The sequence below is a fragment of the Poecile atricapillus genome, chromosome 11, assembly GCF_030490865.1.
Source record: "Poecile atricapillus isolate bPoeAtr1 chromosome 11, bPoeAtr1.hap1, whole genome shotgun sequence".
Lineage (NCBI taxonomy): Eukaryota > Metazoa > Chordata > Aves > Passeriformes > Paridae > Poecile > Poecile atricapillus.
The window spans coordinates 10,481,515-10,498,626 of record NC_081259.1 but is presented as its reverse complement, the minus strand read 5'-3'; the positions used below and the strand labels follow the sequence as shown (position 1 = coordinate 10,498,626).

General features: G+C 40.0%; 1 protein-coding gene across 1 annotated transcript in view; it reads left to right on the top strand.

Annotated features, from left to right (window-relative positions):
- Positions 1-15,139, top strand: part of GALK2 (galactokinase 2) — a 46,605-nt gene extending 31,466 nt beyond the window's left edge. Inside the window, exons 8-10 of the mRNA XM_058847145.1 lie at positions 350-560; positions 7,679-7,880; positions 14,660-15,139. Of these exons, the coding sequence (XP_058703128.1) occupies positions 350-560; positions 7,679-7,880; positions 14,660-14,867 (621 nt within the window). The 3' untranslated portion in view covers positions 14,868-15,139. The remainder of the gene's footprint in view (positions 1-349; positions 561-7,678; positions 7,881-14,659) is intronic.
- Positions 15,140-17,112: the final 1,973 nt, after the last annotated feature.

The following is a 17,112-nucleotide window of genomic DNA, read 5'->3' as shown; positions in this document are numbered from 1 at the left end:
GACTTTCAGTGTTACAACATCATAGATAGCACTTGTATAAACAGTTGTCCATATGGGATTGTAAAAGGTTAGTAAGTGCTTGAAGTAACAAAGTCCATGGAAGAGGATAAATCACTGATCTTGTAGGGCTTTTACAGACAGTATCTGATTTGAGAGAATATCTGTCATTCACAGACTTTTAATAATAAATATAAGTATTGATTTCTCTGTACTGATAGAAAGTATGTTGTGATGGTTCTCAATTAAGTGAAAAGAGAAAACTGGTCTTAAAGATACTTACAAACAGCTAATAGTTTTAAACAGGAAAGCACAATATTTTCTGTTTTCTTTTTTTTTTTTTTAATTTTAGCTTCTCTCAAAGTCAAAAGGCTTGGAGTGGAGAAAAATGTTGAGACTCCATGATGTGCAAAGCAAGCTAGGAGTTAGCCTAGAGGAAATGCTGACCATTGTCGAGGAGGTATTACATCCTGAGCCTTACAGCACAGAGGAAATTTGTAAATGCCTGGGAATTAGCCTGGAGGAGCTCCGCTCTCAGATCCTTAGTCAAAACATGCAAGATGGTGAGCATATATGAAATGATGGGGTTTACTGTACAATGTTTGTATTATATAAAAATTTTATGCATTAATAAGTAGTGCAAGTGGAAGTCTTGCTAGAATGCTTGGCTGGAGTTTTGGTTGGGAAGTGAAAGAATTGATACCATAATCAATTGATATTTTCATTCTTTTAATTTTAAAATAGAGCAAACTTTGATTTTGATTGAACTGTTTCTAAAATGATGAAAATAATAGATCACTTAACTGGTGTTTAAGACCAGCATGGATGGGCTTGTGCTTCTGTTCTTAACTGATAAATACACGATCACTTCCTAAAACAGGCACTGGGCAGCAAGTCATCTTGGTCTTTCCTGAGAAAGTTCCTGTCACTACTACTATTTCTTTTTCTTTTAGGAAGATGTTGGGGAAGATGAACAATTAAGTATCTAAAGCATTTCCCATGTATTATTGTTTAGGATTATACCACGCAGTCATGAGCATTGTCACACATGAAGTGTATCCTGGATGCATATAGTAGGGTTGCTAATAATACCAAATAATAGAGAATTTATGATTCAATTTGCTTTCATTCCAATTGAGATCAGAATCTTTCTGTAAGAACTACATAGAATCTTTCTTCCTTGTTTCCATTCTGTAGCACTAATACCTGTACTCTTTTGGAGCCATATTACATCCTTGTCAGTCCTTCCCATGATTGCTTTCAGGAATGTGTACATTGGATGTACACAGATCTGTAACATATCTGTCTATACTGACACTTACTTAAATAATCTGTCCATCTGGAGTGATTGTAAATTTTATATATTGACCAAGGACCAGGTCCTGAATCTTTAACCTGTTTTGCACCCCAGTGGTATCAGACAGTATTAGACTATCTTATTGTCTAATTTCACTGCCAGAAGATACCAGGATGGAATAAGATATCTTAAGCCAGCTCTTTATCTCCATAGAAAGAGTTTTGATAACTTTGTACTGTCTGTACATGAGGAAGATATGAACCATGTACATGCACTCTACAGCGCTTTCCTGGGAAACTGCAAGGTTGTAAATCTTACACTGTCCCTGCACTTTCCCCTTCATGAAGTAATGCAAGACTATTAACTTACAGATGTTTATACTCCTTATACCTGGTTTATAAAACAAAATTCTACAGTTCTGCAAATTTGAGTTGTTTATACAGGTTATCTTGATTTTTTTTCAAAAAACAAAGTCTAGATGAAAAATTTAGACATAAAAGCCATAGAAGAAACTCAAAGGAAATTTTATACTGTAGCTCTGAATACTATTTGCAGATGTTTGCTGAACAAAATCTCTTAAACTTGCGTGACCGTGATTTCATTTGATAAGACCAATTAAAAAGGATTATGCTGAAAGCTTTTTTGCATGTACAATACAAAATTAAATAACAGATTTCTGTAAAACTTATGCAGAAGAAACAAGACAGACACAGAAAGAATCTAAATCTGCTGGGTTTCTTACACACTATACAAATTACATGTTATGTTGGCTTTGGAACAGCAGAGGCTGTCTGAAGAAAACATTTTTCTTACTTCCCCTCTACTTTCCCACTCCTTTTAATGACAATGCCTGGCTTCTTCATGTGAGAGAGAAAACATACTGTTAAATAAGTAACCTCTGCAGCGAATTTCAGAGCGTCAATTGAATTTCTTTGTTCGACACGCAGAACAAACCATAACATTTAGGGGATCTTTCCATGCCCAGGGATCGTTACAAATATTGTTTTGTACTGGCATTGTGTCTCATGTTTAAGGATCTAAAAGGGCTCTGTACATACTGGTTTAGCTGTAAGTCCAGCTTCGCCTCCTCTACTCCTCCAGTGACAGTCCTGTATATTTACATAAAGTTTTATCAGTATTTAAGGATGACCAGATAAAAACTCCACATCTCAAAGGACTGGCTTTGGTCAAGTTCCAGGCCAGGTCTGGAAGCCCACAGCAACTTTGCATCCCTTTACAGCAACTATTCAAGGATTTCTGCAGTTCCCCACTGTACAGCCGGTTTGTTTGGAGAAGTACAGATGGCACATAAAGCCTCTCTGAACTTCTTGCAGTTGTTCTTTGGTCAACTCAAAATCCTGAGTTTAAAGCTCCCTTGCAAATGCTTACACATGGATTGCACTTGTGGCTTCTGAACATCTCTAGAAAAATAATATTTATTACTTTCTAAGGTGCACTGTGCCATAATTTTGGCTTGGACTCGAGTGCTTCACAGAACACATAGTGTGTGGTGATTGTGGGACATTAAGTATTTATAAGCTTCACCACAAAAGGGTATTCTCCTATAAAACAGTATATTCCTTTAACCATGAAATGTTTTTTCTTCTTAAATGAGGTATTTTTTAAGCCCATTTTTCCTTTTCGTATAAAAAATTGTAATCTAATTCTGACATTTAAACCTGAGAATGAAATCACCATGTGAGGAGCAGGCATCCATTTGCTGCGTGGATTTGGCTGTTTAATTCCTATTTGTCGCCTGCAAAGAGAATTCTAAATCTGTGCTGCAAGTTCCACGAGTGCTGCTTGAACAGCCGTTCTTGGGCGTTGATGGTGATCTGAGTGCAGGAACAGTTCCCACACTCCCTGCGCTGGCGGCTGTAGGTGAGGGGACCTCAAGTGTTGTCAGGTGGCTCTGGGGTTCAAAAAGCTCTCTCTGTGCATCAGTAGATGTCCTGCATGACCAGACGGATAGACCTCAGAGCACATCCCACTTTAAGGGTCCAGGTGCCTAGTTCAGCCTTGCCCTGATCCATGTCAGGGAGAATTTGGGGATATATCACAGAAACAGAGATGTGGCTGCTCCAGGCAGATCCCATACCTGGAGGATGGAGGCTTTTGGGGTGTGCCACAGGTTAGGCACAGGCACTAGTGTCTAGATGAGTTGCAAAAGCCTTGTAAAGCCACCATTCCTCTGGAGGAAAAATCACTTTAAACCAGTAGTTACCATAATCTCAAAACAGGTGTCTGCTGAATGTGTCACCGAATCCAGCGATGACTCGTCCCCTGGTTTATTTTCAGAAAGCCAGATTGCAAACAGTTACTTGAGCAGTCCCAGTAGAGTAACTGTTCCCCACTTCAAGTAGGGGGTTCACAATCTGGCTCAAATTAAAGCCATCTGGCAGCATTTTCTTATATACATTACGAGCCAGAAACCTTCACCCTCATCATGTTCAATCAGCAGGATGCCTAACAGAGAAGGGTACTATTCCATGTGAGTAATGGTGCTAGAAACTGTCCCCTACACAACTGCGTGTCCGTGAGTTTTTCCGGTTGTAAATTTCTAACAGTCCCATCAGCCATGTGTAGCTCATTAATCTACAGTGAAATGTATCTTTAGAAGCTGCCAAAGCAACTAGAAGAAAAAAATATATAGCCTGGAGAGGTTGGTCTTTAGCTAAAGGTCAGATAGAATTGTACAGGAAGCCTCTAAAGAAAGGAATCTGCTGAAGTTGAAGTTGTAACAAGTAATACGAGTTGCTGAGAAGCCACAACATTTACTTATACAGAAAAAAAAAATCCTTTAAATGGACTGGACAGGTTTGCACAATTTTTGTAAAGCTAAAATTAAAAATATGACCATACAGTTGAAAATCTACAGTAAACATTTCTGTTATATTTAGTTAACCCACAATTATTTGGGACTAATAGCCCAGATTTTCTTTTGTCTGTTAAGGGATTTTATATGGATTTTGGACGAGCTTTCATTTACATTAGTCTGCTGGGTCACATCAACTTGGAAGATTCTTGCTGCGGTGCTGTCTGTTAGTGCCCTGGAAAATGGCACCATTCTTTCAAGGGAATTTGGTGGTTTGTAAATGAATTTACCTGTTCATGGGTGACCTGACAAATCCTCTGCATAAATTGAAGTGGGAGAAACCAGGCCTTTATTATAGTTGAGTGGATTAGGAAAGTGTATTTACATTTTTAGTCTAATTAATTACCTAATTCCATACATTAGAGTAGATTTAAGGATCCACATGCTTTTGAGAATCTGGCATTAGTTCCCCAAACTCTGCTTTTTATGCTGTCCTTGGAGCACCACAGAGGGTGAGACCAGGTAACCCAGTTCTGTGCAATCCTGCAAGGGTTTCTTTGAGGACTTCAGCTTTTCCTCTTTCAGAGCACTCCAGCCTTGGCTCAGATATAAACTAATCAGGTGTGGGCCCTCTGGTTTTGTTTCTTTTAACCATGACAGAGCATGGTTTAGGAAATCAGTGGAGCCAATATACAAGCTGTGATGTTGCAAACAGATTCCAATATAGATATGACTTCTAGAAATATCATCTGTACTCTATCTTCAGTTAGGTAGAGAGGGTTGGTTTGGACTACCCATTCAAACAGAAAAGATAAAAGAAGGTTTCTGTATTATCAGAGGCATTTGGTATTGAAAGATGAAAATATGTGAATAATTTCATTATTTTAGAATAAGGTTTAGAGTGTACCAAGCTGTTTGCTGTCCTGAAGATAATTTTGCCTGAGAAGAAAAGCAAGCTATAACAAAAATTCTTAAACATAATTTTTTTGAAATAAAATGCTGCTTGTAACAGACCAAGAGCTAATGCCCAGATCCCAGCCTTTAAGCGGTACTAATTTGGTAAACGATAACACACAGCCACTCTGTGCTGCCTGGAAGGAGCGTGTTCCCAACCAGAGGAAGCTGTGTCAAGGTAGCAAATTCCCCCCTCCACAGAGGGGCTCTCCCAGGAGCCAGCACTGCCCAGGACACAGCTCAGGTCCCCTGGCTGGCAGCCAGAGCCAAGCGCCCTTTGTGGTTCCAATTCCTGACACGACGAACACAACACAACCCCAGAGAATTTAAGGTAATCTGGCCAGTAGAGCATTGCTCTACCAAAGGGTGGTCTCCGAATCAATCACAGCCTTTGGCAAGTCTGTGGCCCGACAATTGAAACCAGACATGTTTTCAGTTCATTCTTTGGGTTACTACTGTTCAATGGTGATTTACAAGAGAGTGTGAGCTATGGCAATCTCTCACGCAACTTTAGATATTCCCTAAACGAATGCACATTTAGAAATCTCCTTGCTCTAAAACAATGCCTCATAAGAAAAGAATATTTAAAGAGAAACCATCCTTAAAAATAGGCCAAGTTGCCTTTCTTCAGCGTTCAAAAATACTGAGGCACCACTTTGCAAAACACAGTGCAACTAACTCCAGCAGCAACAAAATCAGAAACCAAAATATGCTCTTCCTGTGTGATACTCTCAAGTCCATGCTTCTGGGGGGCACTCAATTTTCTCACTTCTGTTCTAGTTTGAAATGCTTTCAGAAGGCCTGTTCACAAGACAAACAGCACAGGGTTTCTCAGTAGCAGGCTGTATTGAATTACAAAATAAATAGGAGCAGAAGCAATATCAGCAGTAGAAGAACATTGCTATGTTAAATGTTTCTGTCTCATTTTAGACTGCTTGTGTCTCAGCACTATTTTGAGCATTTACAGTTGTGAAATACTCTGGAGAAATAAAAAGGCATTATAGAGGTGCTGATGAAGTTTTAGTCTGTAAGCGTTGCTGCCTGGAGTGTACAACACGAGAGACTTCATACTGGACCTAATTTTATTTCCAGTCTTTCAAGGAAGATTTCTACATGTATTTGCAAATGTAGATTACTGAAAGTGTCAGAAGTGGTTCCAGAACTTGGCAGTCTCCACAGAACAGCCAAGTAAGAACTTTGTGGGTCTGGGTCAGACAGAAAATTCTATTTTAAATACAGGGCTGGTCTTGCTTCTCCTTTTACCTCTATTGGAGTGTTTTGTCAGCCATTTTGGAAAGCAAGAGAGACCAGGAGCTGAATTGAGAGAGAAACTTCACTCTAAAGGAGAATTTACATGTAGAAAGAAGGATGTCCTGAAGTGCTCTAGCAAGGCTTTGCTGTGCTAAAATAAGGAAACAGTGCAGTAGGTGCTCCATATAAAGGTTAAAGTCCATTAATATTTACCACCCAAACAGCTCATGCAAACCAATTTAGTCATAAATTAAATTATGTCAAGCATGCTTCTGGTGAACAATACTTCTTAAATAGTAGCCATGGTATTAAAGCAAACAGAACTATATTGGGAGAGGAAAACAATGAACTACAGCACAAGCTTGGGAACAGCAGATCAATTCTCAGATATTAGTTGTAAACCAAACCTTCCTGTAAATATGGGTGGCTTGTGGTGTCTTTAACCACAACCATCTCCTTCCTTTTTATGCCCCATTATTCAGGCTTGATGGAGGTCTCTACCCTGATGGCCACACAGGTTTGGACACCCCCCCCGACCCTTCCCAGCAAAATTGCTTTTTTATGGCACAACAGAAAAAGTTTAGCCAAAATCCTTGCACTAATCTTTCATCTTAATTGGTCGGTACTAATCAGTACCTGTCTGGCCTTGGTATCTCTTCACAACCACACAGGCAGCGCTAACTAACTATTTTTGTACCAAAAATAAACCCTGAAATCCAAAGTGAAAGCACCTGTTCTCTTTCTTCACTGTACCTTTAATCTGGTATTATCTACAGTCATAGTGAGCCTGCATTGTTGAGAAAAGAAAGAAAAGGAAAAAAAGTGGGTGGTGTTTTTTGCGGTTTGGTGGTTGTTTTTTTTCAAGCAGAGGTCCATCTGCACAGTTCCATAATTGATGCAGATTTGGCCTGGAGCAGCCACACACAAGGCCCTGGGCCAGCAGGTGCTGGCTGACAGCTGCCTGCAGGACACTGGGGACCCTCCAGGTGTTCTCCTGCCTCTGTTCTGCTGCTATTTGAAAACCTGAAGGCTTTAGATTAATGCCCTAATGCTGTCACTGCCAACCCTTGTGCTTCTGCCTTGCCTCTGCAAAGTAAGAGGAGAGACTGAGCCTGTTCAGTGGCACAGCAAATAACCAGAGCATGTGCATGAAGCTGTCAAAATGAAAAAAGATGTTTACATTGCATTTTGATAACCTCTAAACTTTATTTTTATTAGGGCTTTTAAAGAAGATGTAGGTGAACTTTTGCAGAAGACTTTCAGCCTAGAGAATTCTCATATAAATTGCTAAAAAAACACAGTTCTGTTATGTTTTTGTATGTTGCTTTTGTAGTGAATAATAATGCAGTTTTCTTTTTGTGTAGTTTCCACCTTTAAGTTATACCAGCGTGCAAAGCACGTGTACAGTGAGGCTGCCAGAGTGCTGGAATTTCAGAAGATTTGCAGCGAAGCACCTGCCAATGCACTCCAGCTGCTGGGAGAATTAATGAAGCAGAGCCATATCAGCTGCAGGGAGATGTATGAGTGCAGCTGTCCTGAACTGGATCGCCTGGTCGACATCTGCCTGTAAGTTCTGACCACAAGGAAGAGTAATCGTCTGTGGAGAATACGGTTCGAATTGAGGAGAAAATATGACATCCTCGGCTATTGCAATCTTAAAATGAAAGTATTCTTGTCTCTTCTTACAAAATTAATCTCCTGCAGGGACATTACATGGTCAATTGTTTCCCTGCTGACATCTGTGTAATACTTTCAGATGAAAGCTACGGTTTATGGCTTTATTACAGATTTTGCTTTTGGACTGACTCATCGTCACAAGTCTTACGTTAGACTGTTGGTTACTCTTTTTTAAGTTGCAGAAGAAGTCATAAGTCGTTTTCTTAAAACATCATCTTACTTGTTCTATCTGAACTGTTACTTTTTCTCTGTTTCTTCAAATTATAGCATCATAGAATGATTTGAGTTGGAAGGGATCATCATGTTCCAACTCCCCTGCTGTGGCCAAGGACACCTTGCAGCAGACCAGGTTGCTCAGAGCCCCATCCAACCTGGCCTTGAACACTTCCAGGGATGGGGCATCCACAGTTTCTCTGGGAAACCTACTCCAGTACCTTACAACTCTAATGGGAAAGAATTTCTTTCCAATATCTAATCTAAATCTACCTTTTTCATGTTTCTAAACCATTTCAGTACTGCTGCCACAGGAGTTCTGGGGCATAAGCAAGCTGTTCTACAACCTCAGGTTGTCTTGGAATTGTAATGAAATGTAGTGAAATGCTATTTGCATTTTTTCAATTAAAAAAATAAGTTGTCCAGTATATCAGATAGGTTGGACAGCATTTCACTGTTTAAAATATGAGTGTGCTGTTACAGGGGGCTGACACTTTGCTTCTCTCTCTGCTATCTGAACTTTCCACATATAATTAAGTCCCTGTCTCTGCCCCAGCATTATTCTTTCAGCTGTGATCCCTTTCTAACTCAGTTTGGTCATGAGAAAACAATCTCATTCCCTGAGTGCCATTTTGTCCCTTCTCTTCTCCCACACACAGGCTGTTGTGGTATCAGGCTGTTGTTTCCATGACTCAGCTACAGGGGATGATGAGAGCTGGTACAATCGTGTGTTAATCTACAAAGAACAAGCACGGAGCACTCACCTCCTACATAGCATTTCATCCCTCCCACAGGGTCAGCATCAAACAATGTACACATTTCAGTCTTTATTTCTCTTTTTCTGGTATATTTAATCACCGGACAGACACTTGATGCTAACTTTGATCTAAATTCAGTGCCTATATAAGGAATTTAGTGGTTGGTGATCATTTTAACAGGGGCTGGGGGAAACAGTTGCCCACCTGGGCTGTCGTCCTCTACTCCATCCCTGCCTCTGCCCCAGCCATCCTGTCCCAGCTGCTTCCCACCGTCCCATAATGGCTCCCTGGTGATGCCACCCTCATAACCTGTGCCCCTAATTGTTCCTCCTTCTCCTTGGAGAAGGGTGTGCTTAGTTCAGAAAACTGCCCTAAGCCAGAGAATTACTGCCCTGCAAGAAGGGAAATGTGGGGTGACACAAGTGTTTGCAGGTCTGAGGTCAAGAAATGTTGTTTCACTATCTTTTAGAAGCAGATATCCCATCTTCTTGCTACATCTTTTCAGTCTTGAAGAAAATAAATGGCTTCAATTTGAAGTTTAAAAAATTAAATAATTAATACCCTACCACCTTTACTAGCTTTTTTTTTAAATTAACTGAGAAATTAGTCTGGCTTAGAATGAAAATATGAATTTTACAAGCATGCAGTTTACCATATAGTTTTTTCTTCTGCACTCATGGATTTTTTAAGTTGCAGTACCCACTTATCAGGTTTGTAAATCAATAATGTACAGAACATGATTATTTAGGTGAGTGTGATTTCTTTTGCAGACAAGATGGAATGGCCTCTGAGGCAGAAACCTATAAACCTAAAAACTGAACAAAAGACTTATGGACATTGACAGATTATTTTTCATGTGGGATACACGTGCTGTTTTGAGCTAAAACAAAGCAGCCCAATAGCCACTGGACAGACTGATAGCAACTGAGCAGAACAAGTTTTGATTCTTCTCTTGGGACCCAGTCCAAGGGTAACTCCCAGGCTGTGTTCAGTTTATGGTATCACACGGTGATCACATCACTGTGACAGTGACACAGTGACAGTCTACTCAGCAGGGCAGTTCCACCAGAGTTATCCCAGCTGCTCAAATGGAACCGCTGATCCGAGTGTGAGAGGGGAAAACTATCTCCAAGGTCAGCTGAAGACAGAAACTGAGCTCTACTGAATTATCAGTGATCTTGGGCATCAAAGTCTTGATCCCATGCAAGGAATTGGCACTGCCTGTTCTGAAGCACCACTGGCAGGGCAGGAGCCTTTAATTAACATTGCTTTGTTAATTAACATAATGCATTGCTTTAGGTGCAGTAACTGCCCAGAGCTGGTGCCTCAGTCAGTGGCGTCCAATGACTGCACTTGGCAGAGCTGAGGAACCCGTTCTGACAGGACCTGTTCTCAGAAAAGCTGGGAGGAAACTGTTGGGCCCTGTGCAGGGGAAGACAAGCAGGTACAACTTGGCCAGAAGTGCTCTGCAGCGTGGAGTTACCTGTGCCACGTTGCAGTGAACCAGTGAGGATGGCAGGGACAGCCTCTTGCAGCAGGAAGCTCAGCATGAGAATGGAAACTGTTCCCCATTTGTGCTCAGCTCTGTGCTTCCATGGTGACACAGCTCCAGCTCAGGCAGGGGGACACTGGCTGGCAGGCTGGAACACAGCCACAGTACCAAAAGGAAAGCAGTAGTTGGGATTTTTCTAAATTAAATTAAAATTCATCAGAGCATTTCAGTTCCAGGGAGTAAAATATAAATAGAAAAGGGAAAAAGTGATGTGTGTGCCCATGTTACATCAGATTCCTGACTTACCAGCAGAAGAGCCCACAGTATATGATGGGCAGTGCTAAGTACCACAGTGGAGTGTCATTCACGTGGAATGATCTCAAATTTATATATTAAAATTATTTCATCTGGGTTTTTTAATTGTATTCTTTGCACAGAAAAAAGTAAATTGTTCATTCATTATTCTTTGCAGTCTTGTCTCATCAAGAATATTTCCTAAGAAAGGCATCTTTCTTCTCTAGAAGTTTAGTATTAAATCTTTTTCTGATTTAGTAATTAGATTTCTAAAAGTGTATAGCTATTTTGGATTAATGCCGCTTAAGCCAGCATCTAATTTTTGGAAAAGAGGTCTTAACTTTTCTTAAGTTGTACATTAAAAAACCTAGAAAATATAAAATCACTAGTCACTCTAGGAAGGCTTGGCTGATGTGGTTATAGAAATGGCCAGAACTACATAAATTACATTCTTACTTGCGATGATATACAGCTGCCCTGTAACTTTCAAAAGCTTTTCCAAAAATGCATTCCACAGAATTGCCTGAGTCTACTGCCGCTCTCTCCTTACAAGGTTTAAACTGTGAAGAATAATCTGCATATCCAGATGTTTTCTGTTTTGCCTAGATCTTTATGTTTTACTGTATAACCTCTGCCAAGAAAGAAAGAAAGGGATCCATACTTGCTGTGGTTTGTAGTGCTGAAAACTGTAACCACAAGTTGGTCAGTTGTTTTTTTCATTTGCAAAGACTGAAGACTTGTGCTTTCTCTAACTCACTTCATCCTGCTAGTAGCTGGTTTACCTGTTAGTCTTCTAAAGCAGGTAACACAGCAGATTCATTAAACAATTAAGGGACAAAAAACTGGATGTGAGCTCTTAAGGTAGGTACACTTGAAAATCTCTCAGTCCTTAGTGTTGCACATAACTTACTTTCCTTTTCTTATTCTTCATCTTTTGGTGCTATAAATCCTGATAATATTTGTGTTCCCAGCCATGCCTCTTACATGACAGACAGCTAAATCCTCTCTGACCACTTTTAAAAGATACAGATTGTACATTACATCCAGGTGCATTACAATAGCCAACACAATTTGGATTTTATCAAGACTCTTAGCATTTCCACTGATGATTTTCTTAAAGCTGCAGAGCCTGCAGCATTAATGGCATAATTTGAAATTTCAACAAAGCCAGAAGCACTTCAAGATGCTATTCAAATGCAAACTATAAACTACAAATCAGAATAAGCACAATCCTCCCCATTTATATATTTAAATCTTACCATGTTACCTCCATGCTTTCTGAAAAGCTATTTCATAATTTTAAGTATTTCAGATTAAAAATATTGCTCTGGTTTTTTTTCACATCTTAAAAGCACAGTTATTTTTAAAATGGACTACTGCCATGTCTTGCCTACTGTTTCCGTACACCAGACTATGGGATTTCCATTCTTATTCTCTTCTTTTATTCTTTTACTCTTCTTTCCTTTGCTGCAGTACTCATGTTTACTCTCATTTACACCCCCATAAGCTAATTCTCTTTGTGTTCAGTGAAGACTGGAACAAGATACATAAACATTTCCAGAAGCAAAGGCCAGAACCTGGGACTGGGAGCTGAGTGTCCCCAGCCCTGGGCTGCAGGCACTTTGCCCTTCTCCCTGCACTCGGTGCTGTGGTGCTGCAGGGCCCAGCAGTGCACAGGGCCTTTCCCACAGGTGAAATCCTCACCTCCCCCTGCACGGGTGAGCTCCCCATCCACAGGATCGTCTGCTCAGACTCCTCTTCAAAACCCATCTAGATGCCAGTGCACAAGAGGAGTGTCTGGCCAGGAATCCCACTTTACCAGAGGGCTCCAGCTTAGTATTGAACTGATGAAAACTTTAATGAGGCAGTTTCAGACCTGTTCCGAAGACAACATCCTTGTGTTTGATCTAGATACCCCAGGCACCACGTCTCCTGCAGACACAGAATGAGGTGCTCCCTCCTGGATCCAGGTGGTATAAGATACCTGGTTTTCAGATGGTGCAGCACTGCCCATCAGGTTCCTCAGCAGCCTCAAGTGGCTGCTATCACCACATTTGACACTGTTAAGCCACAGTATTTTGAAACACAGTGACTTCAGCTTTGCAACAGGCATATTTTCTGTCTACTTTATGCTTTATTTCAACTAAGTATTCAAAAATGACTCAGTAAAAATGAGGCTTGAGCATGACCACAGAGAATTATGAAATCAATAAAAGGTTCAGAACTATTCTGAAGGGATTTCAGTTGCCTACCAAAATAAAAGGCAGACATCATCTGAAATATGAATTTCTGTCTGAGGTAACAGACCAAATGAGTACAGACAGTTGATTTTACAGATTCTGAAAAGTGGATTGGGCCTTATAAAGTCAATGGGAATTTCCTTATTGATGGCAACTGGGACTGGACTGGATCCTGCTCATTTTAGGAGGTTGCTCCATGGACTAAAAACTACCATTGCATCAGAAAATTAGTGGCTTACAGGAATAACAATAAGTAAAATAAAACACCAACAGGAAATGCAGAATGAACATAAAATGGAGTCAGCATGAAGGGTGACACCACACAGACACACTGAAGGAAGTGTTTCTGTTCAAGAAGAGATGTGTGTTTAGAATCAAACACATATGCAAGTACTTGCTTGAAATATGACCTAAACCTCTACTAACCCAGCACTACACCAGATTCATTTAACATAAAATGCACACATGAAAAATTACAACAGCTCACTCCAAATGAGCTGTCATTTTCCAATGCTAGTCACATGATGTCGTCTCTCCCTCTAACATATTCTAGGGCTGGTCAGTCTCTCTGTGCATGGCTATTGGAAACACATCAAAAGTATTTGTTAATAAATCAGATTAGATCTCCCACAAGAAAAAGATTTCAGATGAGTTTTCTAAATCTGACTGGTTCTGTTCTCACTAGGTTAGAAAAAGACCCAAAGTAACTTATTGCATGGTATTTTTCCTATTTTTTCTGAGTCTAAGCAAAGATCAGGAACACAGGTAAGCAAACTGTTGAAAACCATTCTAAATTCTAATGAGGTGGCATCTGAGTCTTGCAGCATAACAGCATGGGATTTGCTCTAGGACATTTCTAGCAGGCCAGTGTCTTGAGGCTGGGAATGGTTTATATTTTGCATGTCATTTATTTGTCATTGTTCTTTCTGTTCGCACTCTTCATTAAGAGCATTTTTTTCCTTTTGGGACTACATTCATACTTTACCTCTACTGCTGTCAGTCTTAAGTTCATGAGGTTCCTCTGAAGAGAGATCCCCAACTCAGTCCATTCAGCATGAACAGAAGTTTATGTGAATTTATTATTTATAGAGAGTACAGTGACTATGACTTCTTTGAGTCTCTGAACTCTCCTTTTCTTGACTGGCACGCTCAGCAGTCCTGCAGAAGCCTGTGAATCTTCAGCATGGTTTAGATCTGTCCTGGAAGAATAGAGCTATTTGTCTTTGCCACATTAGAAAATGGCTTGCATGCCTACATCCTGTGCAATTAGTTTATGAACCCTCTTTTGTTATTTTTGTCATGTATTTCTGTTTTCACTTCTGATGTCTTACGAATGTTGCTAACACAATTCCTTTCTTCTCCTGCTTTCTTCATCTCAGCTGCACTGTGATCCTAAAAACAGCTGATGCTGGAGCATTACAAAACAGGGGGACTTTTGGAACTGACAGAAATTACTATATTGCAGTTTAAAGAGTCAGCACTTTTATTTGGTCCAAAAGGGTAACTGCAAACTGTTGTACTGTTACATACAAGCAAGTGAACATCAGAAAAGTCAGATTACATGGGAATACTCAAAATACATCTCAGTTTTTCATAAAAATTTTATATATGACAAAGTACCTCTTTTTGGTTTATTTTACATTATTTTTTTTCCCTGTTATTTTCTTTTAGGCAATTTGGGGCCATTGGGTCACGTCTGACTGGAGCTGGATGGGGTGGCTGTACTGTGTCAATGGTGCCTACTGACAAGCTGAACACTTTCCTCAAAAATGTAAAAAAAGCTTATTACCAAACAGATGGCCAAAGGTTAGCAGTGGAAAATAATAATCTGTTTGCTACCAAACCTGGAAGAGGAGCTTTGGTTTTTGTTGAGGCCTAAAGAACGTAAAAACTTTAAAGAAACTATGTAGACCATGTAGAACTGGCAGTACTTCCCATGCCACAGTACATGAATGCTTTTTCTGGTTTGTATTGTAATGAGCAGTTGCTATTATCAAAATGTATTTCTGAAGAAGCAATTAAAAGAAAATTCTTTGATTTAAAAAGTCTTTTTTCCCCCATATTAAATATATCTTTCAGTATAAATATTGATTTACTAAAATCTATTGATAGGGAAAACTGAAATTGAAATAAAGACGATGATTTGTTACAGTGTCTCTCTTTTCCTTTGACTGTAATAAAAAACCAGGTGTGCCATGAGCTGCCTCAGTGGAGGGAGGGGACCTCAGGGGAGGGCAGTTCAGTGCTTTTTCTCTTCAGGCTGGACATTGTTTTGTTTGGAGTGTTCTGTAAAAAAGGAAGATTAAACTGAAGCATTCAAAAACTTGGAAGGACCTTAATAAACATTTCAAGCTTTCTGCTGTCCACAAGTAGGATAATTACTGTTATAATTAATGATAATATTGGAGGAGCACCTGCAGGCCAAGTAAAGCATTAGGAATACATTGTATTACATAGGACAGCTTTTCTCCCAGCAATATTTCTTAGGTATCTTTGTGCAGGTATGAAAAAGTTTCAACAAAAATGAATGCTATTCATGAGTTGTAAGATATGACAACCTAACTGAATGAGCAAACAATGAAGCAAAGTTGGATTTTGAGTTATCCAACACCATATTCTCATGCTTGAGTCCCAGCTGTGCATCTGCATCATAGAACATTTGCATTTTATGCAAAACTGTTATAGAAGACTAAATATGAGCCACTGACCATGTGAAAAAACAATTAAATTTTATAAGGAATTTGAGAGAATTTACTCAGTTGAACTAAGCAAAAGTAAGTTCTAGGTAGGACCAATGGAAAGTGTCATTGACATCAGTGACAAATTCTGACCTTGCTATCACTTTCTGCTCCTGCCATCCCCTGTAACTGCTCTGGCAGTACAGACCCACAGTTCATAACCTGCCTCCTCAGCAGGAGAAATGGTTCTGATTGCAGAAAGGGGACTGTAGATCAGGATCCCCCAAAGATGTCCTAACCCTGTTCCCGAGGGGGAAGTCAAGCTCCTGTGGCCTCTCTCTTGCACAAACTTCCACTTCTCTGCTGTCTCCAAAGAAAACCAAAGAGAAGATTTGGTGGTGTCACAGCCCTTACAGCCATAAAAGACAGCAAGAGTTGGCCCTGGGCACGTTTTTGTGATGCTGAGCACAAGTTAATGTCCAGAAGTCTGCATCAAATTAGAGATCGCTCAGATTTTCTGTACATTACCCATGCTACTTCAGGCCAAACCCAAATTCTCAGAGGCTCCTAATTCTGTGGGAAGATTGCCAAATCTGAGCACAGCAGATGAACAACAGCCAATGCAAACTACCAGAATCTTTTCAGGAACCTCAGAGGGGAATGTCATGGCAATGATATCAGTAGAGAAGATCTCTTATTTCTGACAACCAGGAAAAGTGGAACAGAGTGCTTGGGTCAAATAAATCAAGACTCAAGAGTAAAAGGATGGGCTCTGGGCACAAGGGGAGCAGATGAAAATATGATTCGGAGGGAAGACAGTTAAAGGGATACATGTAAGAAGGGGAAAGCAGAGGAGAGGGGAAACAGTTCTGAACAATTGGCAGATTACAGAACAGGCTAATCTTAAACATTCCCTATTGCCATCTTTGAATTTTTTATCTTGTAACCCATTTGCAATGTACAGTACATATACTGTGCATTCAAATAAACCTGTAAATATAGGACCTCAAAAAGAAAAAAAAAAAGTATCTTCAACAATGTTTAAGATGACCACAGATATTTTGAAGAAAATAACGCTCTCCTCCAGCTCAGGGGTTTGGGTACCCAGAGAACAACTGCTCTTACTATTAATGCCTTCTCTGCTTCAGTCTTTAAGTACCTCAGGCGCTTCCTCATCCTTTGTCACTATGTTTCCCCCTGTACCCAATGAGGGTTAGCACAAGCTATGCTTATCCCTGGAGTGTAATTTTATCTAAGGCCTGACTGTAATTCATTCAATCACGAGTTTAATCTTAGTGTGCGGTAAATGGGCTCTAAACCTTTCCAAAAGAGATCTGGAATGGAGACACTGTTAAGACATCCGGCTGCAGCATCACTGCCTGGTGCTGTGTTAATACTCTGTATTATGGTAATCCGATTGACATGTACATCTTCATCATTGCATTT